Below are 20,672 nucleotides of genomic sequence, written 5' to 3' on the forward strand. Positions count from 1 at the left end.
TGAAACCGCCTTCATGGTACAGGCCACAGGAAGGTTTTTTGCAGTGCATAGTGACAAACGTGTTTCGGAAATTGCTGTGGAGGTTTTTATTGCTATTTAATATTTTTGTGTGTATAATTAAATAGAACATTTACAACCACACTGTAGTCCATATAAAAATAAATCTGTGTTTTTGTTTGTAAAAGGCGCATTAAAAACACAAAGGTATCTATTATCTTTTATTTTTACAAACACTCAGTCTATATCACCTTTATCTCTCTTTACTCTTTATAAATTATAAAAAATAATGTACAATTAGATTACTGTGAACAATACATTATGACCTGATAAACCAGAGTTTTCCTTTTCCCTGCTTGAAGCAAGCACTCTGTTCTCTTTCAATTCTGACATTTGCACATTGCAACTTGAAGTTTGTAATGTGGACTAAATGTCCATGTGAACATGTGTGCAGATACAAAGAACCAATTGGTGGATGGGGCAGATTCTCAGCTAATGAGCATGTGGTAGAGAAGTATGCATTTGTAGGTCTGTGTGGAAGCCAAGGGGACTGCTAATGCATATGTTGACCAGCTACAGAAATCATGTGTGTGTATTAAGGCCCTGCTGTGTTGGAAAAAATACTTGCCAACATTCAGATTGCAATGTTTTCATATTTTCTATACGAGTAAATTTTACAGCAAACTGTTACCACAACAATTCTCCTCTACAGTAGTTTCACACAAGGCAATCTGATAAAATATCAGAGGTGTCTAAGATACTGTACACCATAGCAGACTGAACAAATGTGTGCAGATCTCAAATCTGGGTCTGAGTTGATTTTGATAAAAATTTGTTCAATTTCACTCTGGTGCACAGGAATAAGACAATGGCTTACAGTCTTCTGAAAGTTCAGACTTTTACCACCTAGCTGACAGCCTGAGGAAGTCTGTGGTTTTGTGGAATTTTGTAGTTGTGGTTCTCCCTGCCTTGACTCTTTTCTTGGTTTTCTAAAGACTGCACATATTGCTTAGAAAAACAAGCAAAACCATATGCAACCAAAATGAAACAAACTAACACATACATATAAATATCAGGATTAATATCAGATGTGATATACAATGTATAATAGCCATTTAAATCTGAAGACATTCAACAGATCCATAGTCTCTTGTTTTAGAGGCTCAGGAAGAAGCTCAATGAATAAACCAGAAAAATCTCTTAAGACACATAATCAATTTAATACATTAAAATAGCAAATATACTATTAAAAGTTCTTGGATTTCGAGTCCAGTCAATCACAGAAGTTGCAGGATGATTGACAGATGACATCATAACAATAGAGTGGTGCCATTGTTCCATAGTTCACTGTGGTTCCTCTGGGTAAATCATCCAATTTTCCTGTTACACACAGTTCATCAAGAAGACAAACAATGACATTTAGCATCTTTCTTCAAGGTCTTTGAGGTTGCTTTCTTGTGTTTGTGTTTCAACTGGAAGTCTTCATGGGATTCTGACAGAAACTGAGTCTGTGAAGCACCAATTATGTTAAGTTCATTCAGGCCAATGAACAGGCATTCAAGACCTCAAGGCTCTGTGTTGTGTGCATGTGTTTTTTATGTTTTTTTGGGGCAAGGGGAGGTACAAGAATATGCATTTGTGTGTGCATGTGTATGTGTATATGTGCATTTTCATACATGGAAGCCACTTTGCTGAGCATGGAGAAACTGCAAACGTAGTGCCTGTATGCTGCTCACTATCCTTCTCTGGTGGCCAATCAGAGACACTCCGATTCTTCTCACATCACTGTTGAGAGAAGAATGGCTGTGAGACATCTGAAACTGGTTTATAAAATTGGCCAATTCAAGAGATGAGTTTCATTCACAGAATAAATTCAATATATCACTAAACTTCCGGTTCGAAGCTTCCGGTTCGGAGAGGATGCCGGCGCACGTTAGCTGCCGCTTCTCCACTCTGGTTTTATTGTTTGTTTGTTTTTACTGTTAGTTTTCATTTTGATAAAAAAAAAATTGCAGCCGGGTTTTCTGCAGCTGGGTTGCTTTGTTATACTTTGATTTTATTGTTCAAACCTCACACTTTCTGAGTCGGGATCGGGCTTTCTATTTGGAACATCTGCATCTTCCTTCTATCAGGGACTTGTACAAAGCAGTGGATTAAACAAGTTGATCTCCTTCTCCGTTCGGAGAAGGTACTCCTTCTCCGAACTTCTCTCCCAGTTACATCATAACCGTCCTGACATCAGTGTTAAACAGATTTTGCACTCCATGAAACTATTCCATCAGCTTAGTTATGTACACAGAGGCTCTCGTCAGAAACGCTGCATTACTGGAGCCGACATCACCGTATCCTGGTCGAGTCGTAGGTGCTTGGTTCATCTTTACTCAATCTGCCGGGGCATTTGTCCAAGTAACTTCTGGGTTACTAGTGTAACACACGTTCCCTGATGGAGTGAATGAGATGTTGTGTCGATTGACACAACGGGCTTCTTTCAGGAGCCTCGTATACCTCTGAATATGAAAAAGGCCAATGCCAAATTGGCAAATAAAAGTATATAAAAGGTATAAAAGGCAGGGATCTTGCATCTGTTCAGTCTGGTTCTGCACAGAGGAGCCGAGAATAAGGTTCGGCCATTATAGCGGCTTGGTACAGTGTTGTGGCAAGGGGGACGCAACGTCTAGTTTCCTCCATCAGGGAACGGGGGTTACACTAGTAACATAGATGTTCCCCTTATGTCACTGACTCGACGTTGTGTCGATTGTAGTGACACAAGGGGTCCCTATTCAATAGCGCCAAAGGAGCATGGGCATCAGACTGCACGTAACCTTCCCCAACACCCCACTGAGATGTCATAATGTTTTTATTAGGTTCCCGACATCCGAGCAAGGTTTTCCCTTGATGGGTGGGAACAAGCAACGTGACAAGCATGGGAGCAGCCTTTTCTCTCTCTATGTTTCTCCTCATAGAGTGTTAGATGCGGCTGGGGCCATCTAGCTATAACACTCATCAGGGAAGGCGTTCTTTTCCAGTCCTATTCTTTCAGGGGGAAAAGACCCTGCGGAGACAACATCCTACCCAGCCTGGGGAGGAAGAACATCTAGGGAGCGCGAGTTTGAAGACTCACCTGGGAGTAAAAATGCATGTGTTCACCTCAGTGGAGGGGAAAGGTCCTAGCGCAAGCGGTATACCCAGTCAGTCAAAAACTGACTCAACCCGGAGACTGTAGAATCTCGCAAAGGTATTGGGTGTTACCCAGCCCGCTGCTATACAGATGTCTGCTAGAGAGGTGCCACTGGCTAGTGCCCACGAGGATGCCACACTCCTTGTAGATTGTGCTCGAACCCGCTAGGGGTTGGTCTGATAGGCCAATGCGATGGCTTCGACTACCCAGTGGGTGATCCTCTGTTTGGAGACAGCGTTCCAATTCCGCTGTCCGCCAAAGCAAACAAGGAGATGCTCAGAGAGCCTAAAGCTCTATGCATGGTCCAAAAATGTACGAAAAACACGTACCGGACACAGCAATGATAAGGCCGGGTCTGCCTCCTTCCGGGGCAGCACTTGCAGGTTCACTACCTGGTACCTGAAAGGGTCGTAGGAACCTTGGGCATATAGCCGGTAGAGGTGTTAGGACATGAGCATCTGCCAGACCGAACTCCAAGCAAGTGTCGCTGACAGAGATCGCTTGCAGGTCTCCAACCGTCTTGATGGAAGTGAGCACAATCAGGAGGACCGTCTTCTGGGAGAGGGTACTTAGCTCAACTGACTCTAGCAGATCGAAAGTGGTTCTCTGAAGGCCTGTAAGAACCCCCATCTATCCTGAGGGGACTTGCCTCCGACCTGAGGGAGTACCAGAGCCGGCAATGGGAGTTCTCTTGGGAAGCGAACAGGTCTACCTGTGCTTTGCCATAACGCTTCCAGATCAGCTGCACCACCTGGGGGTGGAGCCTCCACTCCCCGTTGAGCAGAGCCATTGCACGTCCACTGTCATGTTGAGGCTGCCTGGGATATGAGTGGTGTGCAGCAAGCTCAGTCAGTGTTGACTCCATAGGAGGAGGTGGTACGAAGGGGACAATCATTTTTGATATACCCGGTGGGGCTTCGCAGCGGTGGGGAGCAGGTAGTATTGCGTCAGGAGGCAAAGTTGTGTCCTGTGGCATGTGTGCCCTGAGAAAAAACTCAGAGCACTTACCTTGCTCCGCGTACCCAGTAGGGGGTGGTGTTAGTGACTGAGGAGGAAGTCCTAGTGAGGCACCCTCTGTACTTGTCAGAACCGGCTGGCCAGTGTTGTGAACGTTGTACAGTCGTGATTGTGGAGGTAAAGTTTCTATATCCAGAGTGCCAATTTGCCTGTAAGGGTTTATTGCCGGGGCGCCATGAGGACGGCGTTCGTGGTCACCAGCTAGGTTACCCAGGGGATGAGGACATCGCTCTTTTGTTATAAAAGTGGGTAGCGTGGCTTCGAGCGGCACCCTGACCCGAGGAACCAATCATCTAGCCGTGAGGGTTGAAGGGAGGATGGAGAGTTCCAGTCCAGCCCCACGCTCACGACAGCCCGGGCAAGCATATCGGACATCTGGGCGTCAGCCTCAATCTGGGCAGGCAAACCAGAAGGTGGCAGCCCAGCTGAGTCCTCCGCGTCAGACGCCGCGACGCTCTCCAATGCAGCGGTGATGTCATCATCCTGCTCCATGGCGCCCACGGAGACATCAGACTGGCCATGAGGTGAGCTGGTCTCACGTCAAGCCAGGCCGGAAGCAATTGAGTGTGCTGGGGGCGGGTGGTTTGTGGGGATTTACCCGGCGAAACCGCACTTGCTGAACACCATGAGCAATGCGGGGGCGGCTGGAGTACCATTCCCTTAGAGGAAGGAAAGCAGAGACCGCAACGATGCCATGGTCAAGTTCTTGCAATGAGTACATGAACCATCCACAAACACTGCCTCGGTGTGATCGCGACGCAGACACATAAGGCAGCGACTATGACCGTCAGAAGTGGAGAGATATCTGCCGCATCCAGGAACAACGAAAAGGCTGAAGGGCATCTTGACAAAGATGCGTCTTTTAAAAAGACATTTGATGCAAATGCGTTAACTCTTTTAGAAAAAATAATACTCTTTTAGAGGAGTTGTTTGCTCTTTTAGGAAGCTGTCGAATCGCCAAGGGGCGTAGACTGCTCTGTCGGGCAGAGGAGGGAGAAAGCCACTGAAAATGTGCCATAGATCCAACAGCAAAGCTCTCTTAGAGGTGAGTGGAACAGTAGTGAGTTTTTCAGCTCGCTGAACACACAACCGCTCAGCTCCGAAGAAAGAATCTGGTCGAACAGATGCACGATCCCCACCTTTTATACCTGTATGTCCGGGGGCGGGACATGCAAATTCTGTTGAACAATTTGGCATTGGCCTTTTTCATATTCAGAGGTATCCGAGGCTCCCGAAAGAAGCCCCTTGTGTCACTACAATCGACACAACTTTGAGTGAGTGACAGAAGCGGAACCTATGTTATCCTGAAATTCACTCTGACAAGCATGTTGGGATTACACGTCTCAGAACTGTAAGACTCGCACACTTAAATACAAGGTCAATGAATCATAAAACGGCTCTCCTCTCAACTTATTATTACAAACAGAAAATTTATGTTTTCTTTCTCAGTGAAACGTGGCATAAAGACAATGACTACCTCAATCTCAATATGTGTGCCCCATCTGGTTATATGTTTATTGATATGCCACGATTTACTGGTGGTGAACTCGCTGTTATTTATGGATCCAATGTATCAATCACTGAAATCGCTGCTCCCTCTGTTTCGTTATTTGAATGTTTGGTTTTTAAAATCAATGGTGTTTTGTCTTTTCTTGTACTATTCCTCCTAAACCTAGCCCACTCATCTTCTCTGAACTTACTGAACTGTTGACACCTACAAGTCCTATTTGTTCAGCTATGGTATTAACTGGAGGTATTAACATTCATGTTGACAATATGAATTACGTTAATGCTGTCAATTTTTTTTTAAATTATTGATGGTTTTCATTTTACCCAACATGTCAACATTCCTACTGATAGGTTAGGACACATGTTAGATTTGGTTCGCTCCGCTGGTATTTCTATTCAGATGATAGACAGCACTGAAATTAGTGTGACCATAAGCTCATTACTTTTGAACTCAACACTTCAACTTCAAAGTCTTTGATTATTTCTAAATTCACATTTAGAAATATCAAGCACATGGACTATGAATTTTTCTAATTCTGTTCTGTGCTTCCAATTTTTTATTCAGTCGAGGACTATCATTCTGTTTTGGCTACTATGTTGGAGGAGTTTGCACTTCTGAGAGAGCGTGGTCACCTTTAGGAAACCATGCCCCTGGTATACAACTGAGTTACGTTTACTGAAGGCCAGAGGTAGGAAACTAGAGTGGCAATATAATAAGTCTGGACTAACAGTTCATAGGCATATGTTCAACACCAAAATGATTATCATAACTCTCTCAATGCTGCACGTGTTGGATTACTGGTCTAAAATGATTAGTGATGGGGTAGATAATCTGTATGTCTTATTTAAGATAGCTAATAGACCAGCCAATGTTCCTACTTGTTCATCTGTTGACAATTGTAATATGTTTCTCAATTATTTCATTGGTAAGATTGAGAATATAAACAACTCAATAGCATTTGTCCCTCTGTCTGAGTTGCCTCAGATTCTACCAACAAATCATGTGACTCATGCATTTTAAAGTTTTGCAATGGTTGATATTGATTTAATTGTCAGAACCATTATGTCCATGAACTCAACTAACTGTATTCTTGATCCCCTTCCATCATCTGTTCTCAAGGGCTGTCTTCTATCTATTAGTCCTCATATCAAACTCAAAATATTAGCAATCACACCAGTCCCTAAAAAGCCTGTATGTGATGCCTCTCAGTTGTCAAATTATAGGCCCATATCCAATCTTCCTTTTTTGGCAAAGGTTCAGGAGCGTGCTGTTGCAGCACAATTGCATACTTATTTCAAAATCATTTATTGAACAATTTCATTCAGGTTTTAGAAATGAGCATAGCACTGAGGCAGCATTGGTGAGGGTCATGCATGACCTCCTTATTGTAGCTGACACAGGTGCATGCAGTATTTTGGTCTTTTTAGACCTCAGTACTGCATTTGACACTATAACCCACACCATTTTACTGGATAGGCTGCACAGCTGGCTTGGTCTCTCTAGGCAGTGCTGGACTTGTTTAGATCATATCTTTCAAATCGCTTTCAGTTGGTCATCTTGGGTAATCATAATTCTGAGACTGTATCAGTGCATCAGGGTTCCACAGGGGTCAGTGTTGGGCCCCACTCTATTTATATGCTTCCCCACGGGCAGATTATTGGGAAGTATGGCCTTGGCTATCACTGCTATGCTGATGATACACAAATCTACATCAGCACTGGCCCTGATATTAATTGCACTTTAACTGTGCTGACAGAGTATCTGCATGAAATTAGTACCTGGATGCAGCATAATTTTGCTGAACTGTTCCAAAACTGAGCTCATGCTCATTGGTACATTGGCTGCTACACGTAAAGTTGACCTAAATCTCAAATTGATGATTGACAACAACCTAGTGCAACAGCCAAGTGCGGAAACCGGGTGTCATATTTGACGCTCAGTTGAAATTTGATTCACATATTAAAAATATTTCCAAAACAGCCTTTTATCACCTTAGTAACATTGACAGGCTTAGGTCCTTCCTCTCTCTGGCTGATGCAGACAGGCTTATCCATGCCTTTGTCACCTCTAGGTTGGATTACTGCAATGCCCTCTTTTCTGGCCTACCAGCACAAACCATAAATAGGCTTCAGTATATTCAGAACTCTGCTACTCATGTTCTTACATATACCTCACCTTGTCTACACATTACCCCTGTACTCTCGCAGTTGCACTGGCTTCCCATTCATGCTCGTATTGATTTTAAATCTCTCATTTTAACGTACAAAGCAGTTGATGGTATTGCACCAGAGTATCTTTGCAGTCTTGTTGTGCCCTATACTCCCTCCCATTCTCTTCATTCTGCCAATTCATTTGCACTTCAGCAGCCCTCCTGCAAACTTAAATCTATTAGGGAAATACCTTTCGCTTTCAGAGGCCCTAAGCAATGGAATGCTCTCCCTTTTACTGTTAAAAACACCCCAACCTGTTACTGTTTTAAGAAGTTACTTAAGACTCTTTTATTTAAGGTAGTCTTTTAATATTTATTAATAATAGTTTTATGTGTGGTTGCTGCTGTATGTTAGTAATTTTGTATTTGGTCTTTTTAAATTGGTTGGTATGGTGGTTGATGTTGTATATTATGTGTTTATTCAATCTGGTATTGCTTTGAGTGTAAGAAAAGTGCATTATAAATAAAAGGTATTATTATAATTATTATAATTAATATATACTAAAAAATCAAAATTATTTCGGAGTTAAAACTAATATATATATATATATATATATATATATATATATATATATATATATATATATATATAAAGTTTAACTGAAAAGAACTGAAAAGAGTTTTAACCAATTCCTGAGGGTGACTTACAGTAGAACAGTGGTATTCAACTAATTTTGCTTCAGGACCCAAATATACTAGACATCAATTGGCGACCCCACATAGCGGAGACATTCCTTTGATTAATGATGTCCCAGTGAGACAGTACTATAGATGTATTAACCCTTCTGAATGAGGTAGTCAAAACCCACATTAACTCGCTGCTAGAGGCACAGGTCTTCAGGGAGAGTAACAGCCCCTATGCCTCCCCCATTGACTTAGTTAAGAAGAAAAATGTGTGTGGACTATTCAGTTGAACAGCATGAGAAAGGATGCATTCCATATGCCCTGCATTGAGGAGTCTTTAGATGTCCATTCCAATGCCCACCGGTTTTCTGTATTTTATTTGGCCAGTGAGTACAACCATGTCCTTGTCACTGGAAAAGATAAAGCCAAAACGCTGTTCTGTACTCCTTTTAGGTTTTTTGAATGGAATATGGTGACTTTCGTTTTAGCAATGCATCCAGTACCTTACAAATGCAAAGAAGATTTGGAGATCAATACTGTCATTCATTATTGCTTTATCTTGATGATGTTGTCGTTATTTCCTCCTCTCTAACCCTAGCACCTCGAATGGTTGAAGGTGGTTCTTTCTCAGCTTTAGAAGGAGGGACACATGGCCAAGCTGGAAAAGTGTGTCAGCCTGAGGTACATTACTTGGACCATATGATTTCCAGTAGGGGTGTTCCCATGGATCTACAAAAGATATAAGCTGTGGCCAACTGGCAGCACCTTAACAGTGTCTCTGAGCTTTATTCCTTCCTGGGGTTTTGAAGCTACTATTGGCACTTTGTACTGAGGCTTGCCAAGTTGGTGGCCACTCTGCACAAACTGTTGTAAGATCTGGGTGGCACAATGTGATAATGTTTTTGAAGGGTTTTCAGAACAAACTTGTTGCTGCCCCTGTCTTGGCTTTTGCAGATTTTAACATGCCCTTCATTTTAGAGGTGAACACAAGTCATAGTGGCCTAGGGGCTTTCTTGTCCCAGGAACAGGAGAATAAAGTCTGACCAATTGCCTATGCCAGTCATGGTCACAGGCCCACCGAGTGAAATATGGGGCACAAGTGTATTGTTTATACTGACAAAAACTTAGTCACCTCTCTTCTGTTAAGTTGGGAGCCATGGAACAAAGTTGGGGAGCCCAGTTTGGTGCCTTCAATTTTGAAATCAATTATCGGTCAAGTAAATTTATCCGTAACACGGACTTGCTCTCTCACCAATATTGTCTTCATCAGAGTATGCTCTAGGGCCAGGTACAGAAGGACAGTCTACTGGGACATAGCAGTGAGTTGAAGTAAGAGGGTGCTGTTTCATTGGCTGTCCTAAAGGCCAGAGTCGAGGCCTTGAAATAGATATGGGCAGCTACAGGTAGCCAATGGAGTGTAGTCAAAAGTGGGGTGATGTATAAGCCCTCTTTGGCTGATTGAAGATCAGACATGCTGCTGCATTCTGAACCATCTTCAGTGGCTTAATCGTGCTAGCTGGCAGACTGGCCAACAGAGAGTTACAGTAGTCTAGTCTTGAAATTACCAGATATTTGACCAGGAACAGTGCAACATATTCAGTCAAGAAAAGTCAGAATTTCTTGATATTATAAAGCTTGAACCTGCAAGACCAGGAGGTTGATGAGATGTGGGCAGTGAAGTTAAGCTCGTTATCTACCACCACTTCCTGGTTTTGGGCTGTCCTGGTTGGCCTGTTTTGGTTTCTGTTCTTGATTTGTTTTGTTGTCACTGACCAGTGTGTTTTAAACAGTTTGAATGCTGGAGTAAATGCCAGTGTTGCTGGGAATTGCTCTTCACTTCTTGAGTTTATCATATGGTATGTTTTGAATCCACATACATGCTGTATTGTGGTTGGCAACATTTTGTTATGATTTTTAGCATGGCTAGTTTCAACTGGTGGTCTCACTTGGCTCTAAAACCTCTGTTCCACCGTGTGGGTATGCAGTGCCTATATAACTACAATAAACAACACTTTGGGTGGGTTGCACCAATAAGGATTAAATTAAGCATAGTTTAGAGCTAATCAATGGTTTGTTGATTTAAGATTTATTTCAATTTGAGTTGTGATGCACAACTTAATTTTAAAAATGGTTTAACAAACCAGAGATTAAACATTTAACCTGTGATTAAACCATTCAACTGTGATTAATTTTATCCACCTTGATGGATTCTAAAACCTAGCTGTAGATCATTAGTACACGGGGACGACCAAGCATGTTAAGAAACTTAACAGAAGTTAACTTGTATGTAATGTATATTTTCTATTATATTGCATAGATTTGTTCAAAGTTTTTGATGATGAGATCATGTCACACAACCCGTCTGTGTTAGGGTTATGGGTTATGGGAATTTGTGCCAAAATATCATAGAGTTTGATTTGATGCACAGCCTTTGCCATCAACAAACTAAAGATATGAAAATTGCATTTCCTGTGACCAATTTCTGGGTCGCGACCCACCACTGACCTAGAAGATTAATGGTGTTGAAGAAAAAAAGCAGTCTTAACTCCACTCACTCAATACTCATAGTGGAGATGGAATCCAGGGTGGTGTATCCTGATGCTATGAAGTTGTTCTTGTATTGGCTCATTTGAATGGAATCCAGCCAATCACCGATGGATATGAAGAGAGGGTAGTCTGGCATATCCTCAGGGGATTCTGGGAAGCTGTTTAAACATGCAGCACATACTGTACATGAAATAACAAGACACAACAGTTTGGCACACAAGCCAACTGTGAGGTTTACATTCCATTTAATGGTTCTGTAAGAGATATTTTTATTAAATGACATGCATAAAACATGTGGAATATCACACCTGTCCTTGTAATGGGGGAAAGATGACCAGATCGTTTGTTTAACCAATCAGAAGACTTTCTACCTGTCAATTATTGTGTGCATTTACAGGGCAGCCCATATACTTTATGCTCGTATGAGTGCGGTGCGGTGGCCTGCTCCTGTAAAACACTTAGGGTCAGATGGCGAAGGGTTCAGAGGACACTCCCTCCTCCATCTACTCAAATAAAATGGTCTCTAGTGTGTGTGTTTGTGTGTGTGTTTGTGTGTGAGTGAGTGTGCATGTCTTTGGAGTGCGCGGTTTTGGAAAGCAGGGTCGTGGCTAATTGTACGGATAGTCTGGTGGAAGTTCCAGAACAGCTCAAATCGCTTACAGCACCTTTAACCCTTTTGTATGTGAGTTTTTCCTGTACTGATTAATCCCCCAGCGTGAGTTCTTTAATGTGTGCTGTAATTTTAAAAAAAAATGTCACCTTACTCTTCAGAGCAGATGCACTGGAGGACAGATGATATATTATCAAACATATAATGGTATTTTGTACTTTTATAATGATTGACTATGATAGATAAGATGTAATTGTGAATTGTGAATGTGATTACATTACAATTTCCTCTTTTGCAAGTCGCTTTGGATAAAAGTGTCTGCCAAATGAATAAATGTAAATGTAAATTAAATTGCAAGCTATGTGTGCCACTATATTGTTTACACTGCAATGCAGCATGGTATTATGAGTTTGTCAAGCATAGAAGGTTCTAAAAATCTAGCCTGTCCACTTTGTTGCACCGGAAGTGGTGAGAATGACTGATGGATGGAATGGGAGAAGACTTAAGTGGACTAACTAGTTTATACTTGATGTAAGAAAACAGCACCGCATCGCAGCAGAAATGTAGATCTCACCAGCTAGATTGTACACCTCTGAGCCTAGCCTATTGTAATCACACTGTTTTGATCATATGTGTGAAAGAGTTAATAATGTTTCCCACAAGGCAAGTGACAACAGTTCAGTGTTGTTATCTGCCTCGTAATGAACCAGGTTTGAAACCAGCAAGATAATACCAACAATTTCATTTTGAAAGTTTGTTAAATGAATGATGGTTTTGCTATTTAGACTTAGCTGTCAATAATGACATTCAGTTTGATTCCAGGAGTAAGCAACTAAAATGTGATTGTGATCATTCTACAGTACCTGTTTACATCCTCTACCAGCGTGTGCAGGCTGCTGGGATTGCGGATCAGCTTATCTAGAAAGCTGACCACGTCATTAAAATGTGGTCGCCGACTACGTTCCTTCTGCCAGCACAGTAGCATGAGCTGGTGCAGAGCCACGGGGCAGCCCATGGGCGCTGGGAGCCTATAGCCCTCCTCTATTGACAGGATTACCTGTGGGAGGACACACAGAACCTTATTGGCATATAGCTTCTACAAAACCATTTTATTAATGTTTGCATAAGGAATTTTAGGGATGCCATCAGTTGTAGTGGTTGTAGCATATGAAATATTTCAACAAATTACTGGATCTGTTACCCTTTTCAGCAATACAGTTACGCATAAACCCAATGTTTGGGTGTACTGATTAGTTGGTAAGAGCATAATTAATAAACTAAGTTCATAACAAGGGGTGCATGTTATAATGACAGAACCATTTGGCATTTTGCTATGATTTTGTTTTCTCTGACCTAAGTGCAACACTTTGGAGAGTTATTGTAGTAAGTAAAATAACTAATTCTAGGGAACACTGTTTCAGTTCCACATGTCATAAAGTGAACTATAATACCTGGAAGCAAAGCTCTCTAAATCTCTCTTGGGCATTAGAGCAAAGTCTAATTCTGGAAAACACACATTGACAACACAAATCCTGCCTTATAGGGCTTCATTATCCCGAATTTGTAGAATTAGAATAGACAAAGTTACTCACATCTTGATTAGACATCTCCCAGTAGGGCCGCTCCCCATATGACATCACCTCCCACATGACAATGCCATAGCTCCAAGCATCACTGGCTGAGGAGAACTTCCTATATGCAATTGCCTCTGGAGCTGTCCAGCGGATAGGTATCTTACCACCCTGGAGAGAAAAAAACAAACTTCAACAAAAAAAGTTATTGAATATTTCTACCATTATTGCTCAGGGGGGAAAAATAGTTAACTGAACACAGGTTTACTTTTTGTGGGATAGTAATGTATATGGGTTAAGTTGTCATATAGGAACTTGCAACTAAACAGCTAATAAAGCCTTTTAACTATTGGGGCAAGGTTTTACACTTTTATGTCTTTTAAATATTTTAAATGTATACAATTGATTAATTTACTAAATTAATAAATGTTTTATAAAATGTATTTATTACAGAATTTGTTGGCCTTTATCACAGATCATGTGCTGTCACATCCGGCTCCGAATAGTAGTGTAACCAAACATCCCCCCATCAAACTCTCTATGGATGATCACAGTATTTTGAAATAAATTATTCCAACTTGGATGCACTTGGCAGTAAACATCAGACGTTTAATTGTTTCTTTGGATTAACACAGCATTTCACCATGTGGTATCTAGCACTTTGATGTATAATAGTATCTAAGCGAGGCAATTATCAGCACAAAGTTTCCTAGTTCATGAGGAGCTGCACATGCTGTTCAGCTCACTCCCAAAGGGAGAGGTGGTAAAATCTTTCCACCGCTGCAGGCAGCTCTCACTCGACCTGCCACAGCCAATGGCAGCTTTCACTAAATCTGCCATGGCTCTCACCCGTTTCCTGTGCGTCCCTCTCGATCCATCAGCGTCACAGACAGCCCCAACTCGCACCGTCATTGTTACTCTATTGCACCTCTCTTGCAATCCTTAGTCCTGTTTTAAATATTTGTCAAGGGCTTATACATTTCTTAATCTTTAAATGTGTTATGTTTGTCTTTTAAAACTTCCATTCCAAAATGGTTAATCTGCCTAATAGCAGCATAGATCATCTGACAGAAGTCATCTATACAAGCTAAAAAGGACTATTTGCCAGCAAATTATACAATGCTCCTATTGGCTATCGATAGTTGGCATGTTCTCTTTTTACTTAAATTCAATATGTATATATATATATATATATATATATATATATATATATATATATATATATATTGTATACATTAGAGTATTTTTAAGGAGATTTATTAAAGCAAGTGTTGGTTACATACAGCAAAATTTCTAAGCATATTATTTTCTACATAATACTGCTTTTTGTGTTGTTGTTATTATTAGGGGAGATCAGCACAGCATCTTACAGACAAATAAAACAGGGGTGGAGTGGCACACAAACAAACACAAAAAACATGTCAGTGCTTTTGCAAACCACAAAGACTTTGCAAACAAACATATTTAATGTTTTATACGCTGTGATACACAATGACTGTGGTTTTAAAAAATATATGTTTTAAAAAGGAGTGAAAAACATTAGGTTACTGTCATAACAAAAGCTAAATATTTTCACTATACAACACTGTAGAGTTTGTCATATTGCACTGAGCCTCTGTAACTGAATATGAAAACACCATAATGGTTTTAATCCAAAACTTTTCTCAAAACTAGCCAATTGAATGTTAGATTTTGATGTTAAAATATTATATTATGTTATATTAATGAGGATTGTACCTGTTTATCTTCTAACTAGAAATATTTGCATATGGGATACATATAGCCATACCCAATAAGCCAAAAGCAAAAATACTTTTTCTAAACAAAATATTATTGGGAGTACAGATGGAAAAGGGGAAAAAAATCACACACCAGCCTATATAAACTACAACAATTTATAGGGGTTACTGTGGTTCATCGGCAACAGGGGTTGGTTGTCACATAGTAATTATCTGGTAATAAAAATGTTATGGAGAGTGTGTGATTGGGGTCGGTTGCCTTATTGATTTTGTGGTTGTTTGGCACATCAGTATTTTAGCTGAATTGGCTAGCACATCAGATAAAAAAATAATACATAATTCATTACATCATGCAGTATTTACACATAAACTTAATATATCTAAACAGACACACACATACTGTATACACACACACGTGCCTTGTACATATACAGTATATAATGTATGTACTTTATGTATATATTTAAGCCATTATTAATGTGTGTTATTTGGCGTATTGCACACATGATAAAAATTGAAAACACATCTTTTATTTATGGTTTTCATTTTATACATTTCAGTTTATAAATAATGGTTTACATAGTATTTATTCAAATAGATTAATTTTTATTCTTTTAGTGATATGGGGCTCTATTTTAAGAGTGCTAGCGATAAGCTCAGTGCAATGCCATTAGCCAATAATGCAAAGTCAGTGGGCACGGCCAGGATGTTTTGGCATTTTCGTGCAAGATGCGCAAAGTCTAGGCACAAGAGGGTTTGGCAAAATACATGATGGTAGCACTGTGCTGCTGCATGTAGCTCAAAACATCATGTTTGCTTATGTGATGAGCTCATTAAATTGATTTTCACTCTAAAAGAATTACATGCACTTCAATTTAAAAAATTAAGTTTAACAGCTGCCTTAAAGTTGTAAGTTATTGTTACTATTTTACAAATAATAATTTTTACAGAAAATAATTACATTTAGTCTTAAAAACAGTCTAAATGTAAAACAATTAATTGGTTGAAACTTATGAGTTGAAATAGCTTTTAAATCCACATTGATTTAACTTAAAACTTTAAGGCATCAGTTAAACTTAAGTTTTAAGTTAAATTAGATGTACAGTTTAGGAGCAACAGTGTCCTGAATATGTTGTGAGATTTTTGGATATACATTTTTGGGTCATGCACCTGGATTCAAACATTGTTTGGATGTGCATGCTTTCTACAATTTTTGATTCTGAATGAAAGCAGCACAATCATATGTCACTAGTGCCAACGTACTGTTATATTATGAACAAGATAAACAAGATATATGCACACACACATGAATGCACGCACGCACACACACACACACATATACATATATATATATATGTGTGTGTGTGTGTGTGTGTGTCTTAGGTATTGTTGCCCTTGAAATTCATCCTAGGCTGTCAGGGCAAGACATGCTTTTTATATGCGTGACTATATGATGTAACTTTTGAAGTTACACCACTGTTAGTACTAATTGGATATTCGCTATGTTAAATTATACAGAATATAAGTTCAATTAATCACATTTTATTAACTGAGTAAAAAAGTGATGGTATAGGCACGCACTTAATTTCTAATGGTCAATTTGGATTTTTTTAAATGAAATAACTTTTTTGAATACATAACTTTAATCTTTAATATGTGGTATTGCATTCATTTATCTTCTATGTAAAACTTTAGATTTAATTGCACCAGTGTTATTATAGTTCCCTATCTGTCACTCACTTGATGTTGTGTCGATGAAGTGACACTAGGGATCACACTTGGGAGCATTAGACACCTCTGATCTTTGAAAAAAGGCCAATGGGAATTGGCGAGTGGTATTTGCATGCCACTCCCCTGAACATACAGTGGGGAAAACTCAGCTGGCCTTCGCCCTTCGGGTGCGGTCGCTCAGTGGAAATGACGGACATGCTTTCCCAAGCAGCCACGAGCGTTGGGCTAGAGTGGAACCCTCCGCTCTCCCCTGAACCCTCAATGATTGGTCCCTTGGCCCGCGGTGCCGCTCACAGCCACGCCCCGTCCCAGTTCCTTTCTTCCTGGAAATGCATGAGGAGCTGACAAGATCAAGGATGGCGCCTTTTACTGCCCGGTCCCGATCTTTTGACTCCCCTGCCCTCACTACCCTTGATGATGGGGTGGCCAAGGAGTACTCGGTTATGCCCCCAGTGGATAAGGCACTCATGGTTCACCTATGCCCGTAGAGATCCGCCACCTGCCAGAGGTGCCCAAAGCTACCGTCTAGTGCCTTTAGGTTTACGTCGTCCCAGAAGGCCAAAGCCTATGGATACAATGGTTCTCCTGCAAGTCCACCAAGCCAATACGCTAAAAGAACTGCACAAGGGTGGTCCAGGAACGTCAACTGTGGCTGAACATGGCGCTCGGAGACCGAACTCACCCTCCGGGCGGCAAAGTTCACGGCGCAGTCTCTTGGGTGAGCGATGTCCACCTTGTTGGTCAAGGAGCACCACATTTGGCTCAACCTGGTCGAGATGAGAGAGGCCGTCAAGGCACGGTTACTTGACACCCCCATGTCATAGGCTGGCCAACGTCTCGTTCCCTCCATCAGGGAGTGGAGGTCAGGGAAGTAACCAGGATGTTAACAAAATCCAAAATGAAACCAGCTAAAACAATTCTCATGAAGTAAAATACCAATACAATTTAAATTTATCATAACCCCAAAACTAACTAAAATAAAGTAAAAATGAACTAAAATTTTTGTTTTTAATACTTCTGGGTGAATAGTAGAAACTTTTGGAAATGTTATATATTTTGATGCATTTAATTTAATCCAAACAAACATAACCGTCTAGGTTACGTATGAAACCTCCGTTCCCCGATGGAGGGAACGAGACGTTGTGTCAGAGAAGCGACACTAGGGGTCTCCCTTGAGCGCCGATATTCACCTCTGAACTATGAAAAAAGGCCAATGAGAGTTGGCAACCAGTATTTGCATGTCCCGCCCCCGGACATACGGGTATTTAAGCGGCGCAAATACGGGAGTTCATTCAGGATTTTTCTGAGGAGCCGGAAATGGTCCGGCCACAACAGTGGCTCGGCTCAGCGACGTGGCAGGGGAGACACAACGTCTCATTCCCTCCATCGGGGAACGGAGGTTACATACGCAACCTAGACGTTCCCCTTCTGTCGCTCTCTCCATGTTTGTGTAAGAGAAACGACACTAGGGGTCCACTTATAAAAGTGCCATGTGCTGAGCCGTGTACGTGAACTGCTGATACAGGAGCGAGCAGGTATTCTTACGTGCAGGACGACCAACTGTATCAGTCTGCACGTACCCTTCCCCAATGCCCCATTTAAGCCATCACGATTCCTTATCGTTACCCTGGGGGGGAACAAGGTGCTGGCTGCCAATCTGGGAACGGGCCAAGCCTGGCCGGGCCTCTTTTCTCTCTATGTTTCTCGCATAGAGCAACTAAGGCCGGGGCCCTTACACGCATTGAGGGAAGGGGGTCTTAGCCCTTATTCAGGGCGGAGAAGACCCTGCGGAGGCCACGCCTACCCGAGAGGGGAGGCAAGTTTAAGTGGCAAAACCATCAGAGGCCTGACTTAGGGCCTATGTGGAAAAGTTGGTGCGGTGGTGGATCCAGCCTCATAGAGGGGGAACATACAGCACGGCAACCGAGGCAGCCGTGACTGCCTAAGGGAAACACGGGAGTCCGCTCGCCAGAGGGGACAGAACCGTGGTGTTACACACAGGGGGAGTCCGAAGGAGGCCTTACCTGTGGAGCACCTATACCAGTACAGGGTAGCTTGCGGTACCCGCAGTGGCTTGGGTCGGCGAGTTCCTCCGCTGAACTGTGACCCACGAGGGCTAGGGAGGACTCAACCAGTGTCCCAAACCTGAGATCTCCTGGGAATGAAGGCGCACTGTTTCCCTTGGTTACGGGGAAGGGCGCTAGGTGCAAGCGATTCACCCGGTTAGATCGTGGGCGTGCTACTGAGTTCTACAGGCTCGGTACCTGAGAAAACACGGGACGATACTGACTCAACTCGGAGATTGTAGAATCTCGCAAAAGTGTTAGGTGTTGCCCAGCCCGCTGCTCTACAAATGTCTGCTAGGGCAGTGCCCCCTAGCCAGTGCCCATGAGGACGAACACTCCTAGTGGAGTGAGCTCGGACCCGCAAAGGGGGGGGGGGCACGGCCTGGGTGTGATAAGCCAGGGAAATGGCGTTGAAAACCCAGTGGGCGAGTCTCTGCTTGGAGACAGCGTTCCCTTTCTGCTGTCCCCCAAAGCAGACGAAGAGCTGCTCAGAGCGTCTGGTGCTCTGTGTGCGGTCCAGATAAATAAGTAAAGCATGTACTGGACACAGCAGTGAAAGGGCTGGGTCTGCCTCCTCCCGGGGCAGTGCTTGCAGGTTCACCACCTGATCCCTGAAGGGTGTGGTAGGAACCTTGGGCACATAGCCCGGTTGCGGTCTTAGGATCACGAAAGTGTCAGCCGGACCGAACTCCAGGCAAGCGTCACTAACAGAGAACGCATGCAGGTCCCGTCAAGCGGCTCGAAGGGGGGACTCTGGAGTCCCGTAAGGACGACCGAGAGATCCCAGGAGGGGAACAGGTTAGGCTGGGAGGGAGTTATCCTCCGGGCACCTTTTAGGAACCTGACGATTAAGTCTTGCTTACCAAGAGACTTGCCATCTACCGTGTCGTGGTGGGCCGTGACAGCGGCGACATACACCTTGAGGGTGGAGGGGGACGGCCTCCTCTCCAGCCTCTCCTGAAGAAACACGAGCACTGACCTAACTGCGCACTTCTGCGGGTCTTCGGCTCGGGAAGAACACCAGTCCACGAACAGACGCCACTTTAGAGCATAAAGATGCCTGGTAGAGGGGGCTCTGGCTTTATTGATTGTATCTGTGACGGTCGATGGTAGGCCAGCTAGATCTTCCGCATCCCATCCAAGGGCCAGACGTGGAGGTTCCAGAGGTCTGGGTGCGGGTGCCAGAGCGTGCCTCGTCCCTGAGAAAGAAGGTCCTTCCTCAGGGGAATTTGCCAGGGAGGGGCTGTCATGAGGAGCGTGAGGTCCGAAAACCAAGTCCGTGTGGGCCAGTAAGGGTCTACCAGAATGACTTGCTCCTCGTCCTCCCTGACCTTGCATAGCACCTGTGCAAGAAGGCTCACTGGGGGAAATGCGTACTTGCGCAGCCCCGCAGGCTAGCTGTGTGCCAACACGTCTGCCCCGAGGGGAGCCTCTGTCCGGGCATACCAGAGCGGGCTGTGGGAGGTTTCTTGGGAGACAAACAGGTCTACCTGAGCCTTGCCGAACCGGTCCCAAATCAGCTGGACCGACTGGGGGTGGAGCCTCCACTCGCCGCCAGGCAAGCTTTGTCTTGACAGCGTGTCCGCTATCACATTGAGGTTGCCGGGGATGTGAGTGGCGCGCAGTGACTTGAGTCGCTGCTGACTACAAAGGAGGAGACGACGGGCGAGCTGTGACATGTGGAGGGAGCGTACTCCGCCTTGGCGGTTTATGTAGGCGACGACCGTGGTGCTGTCTGTCCTGACTAGGACGTGTTTGTTCCGAATGGCTGTTTTTCTTCAGGGCCAGAAAAACAGCCAGCAGCTCTAGGCAGTTGATATGCCAGCGCAGCGGGCCTCGGTTCCACCGGCCTGCAGCTGCGTGCCCATTGCAC

At 43.0% G+C, this 20,672-nt stretch overlaps 1 protein-coding gene across 2 annotated transcripts in view; it reads right to left on the reverse strand.

The window, feature by feature from the left end:
* Window positions 1–238: 238 nt before the first annotated feature.
* LOC127643722 (ephrin type-A receptor 6-like) overlaps window positions 239–20,672 on the reverse strand; it is a 284,814-nt gene continuing 264,380 nt past the window's right edge. For both annotated transcript variants that reach the window (XM_052126561.1, XM_052126560.1), the window contains 5 exons: window positions 13,285–13,434; window positions 12,556–12,749; window positions 11,091–11,240; window positions 1,674–1,782; window positions 239–1,377 (listed from right to left, as the gene is read on the reverse strand). In XM_052126561.1, the coding sequence (XP_051982521.1) occupies window positions 1,342–1,377; window positions 1,674–1,782; window positions 11,091–11,240; window positions 12,556–12,749; window positions 13,285–13,434 (639 nt within the window). In that variant the 3' untranslated portion in view covers window positions 239–1,341. The remainder of the gene's footprint in view (window positions 1,378–1,673; window positions 1,783–11,090; window positions 11,241–12,555; window positions 12,750–13,284; window positions 13,435–20,672) is intronic.

Source organism: Xyrauchen texanus, chromosome 5, assembly GCF_025860055.1.
Source record: "Xyrauchen texanus isolate HMW12.3.18 chromosome 5, RBS_HiC_50CHRs, whole genome shotgun sequence".
NCBI classification, from domain to species: Eukaryota; Metazoa; Chordata; class Actinopteri; order Cypriniformes; family Catostomidae; genus Xyrauchen; species Xyrauchen texanus.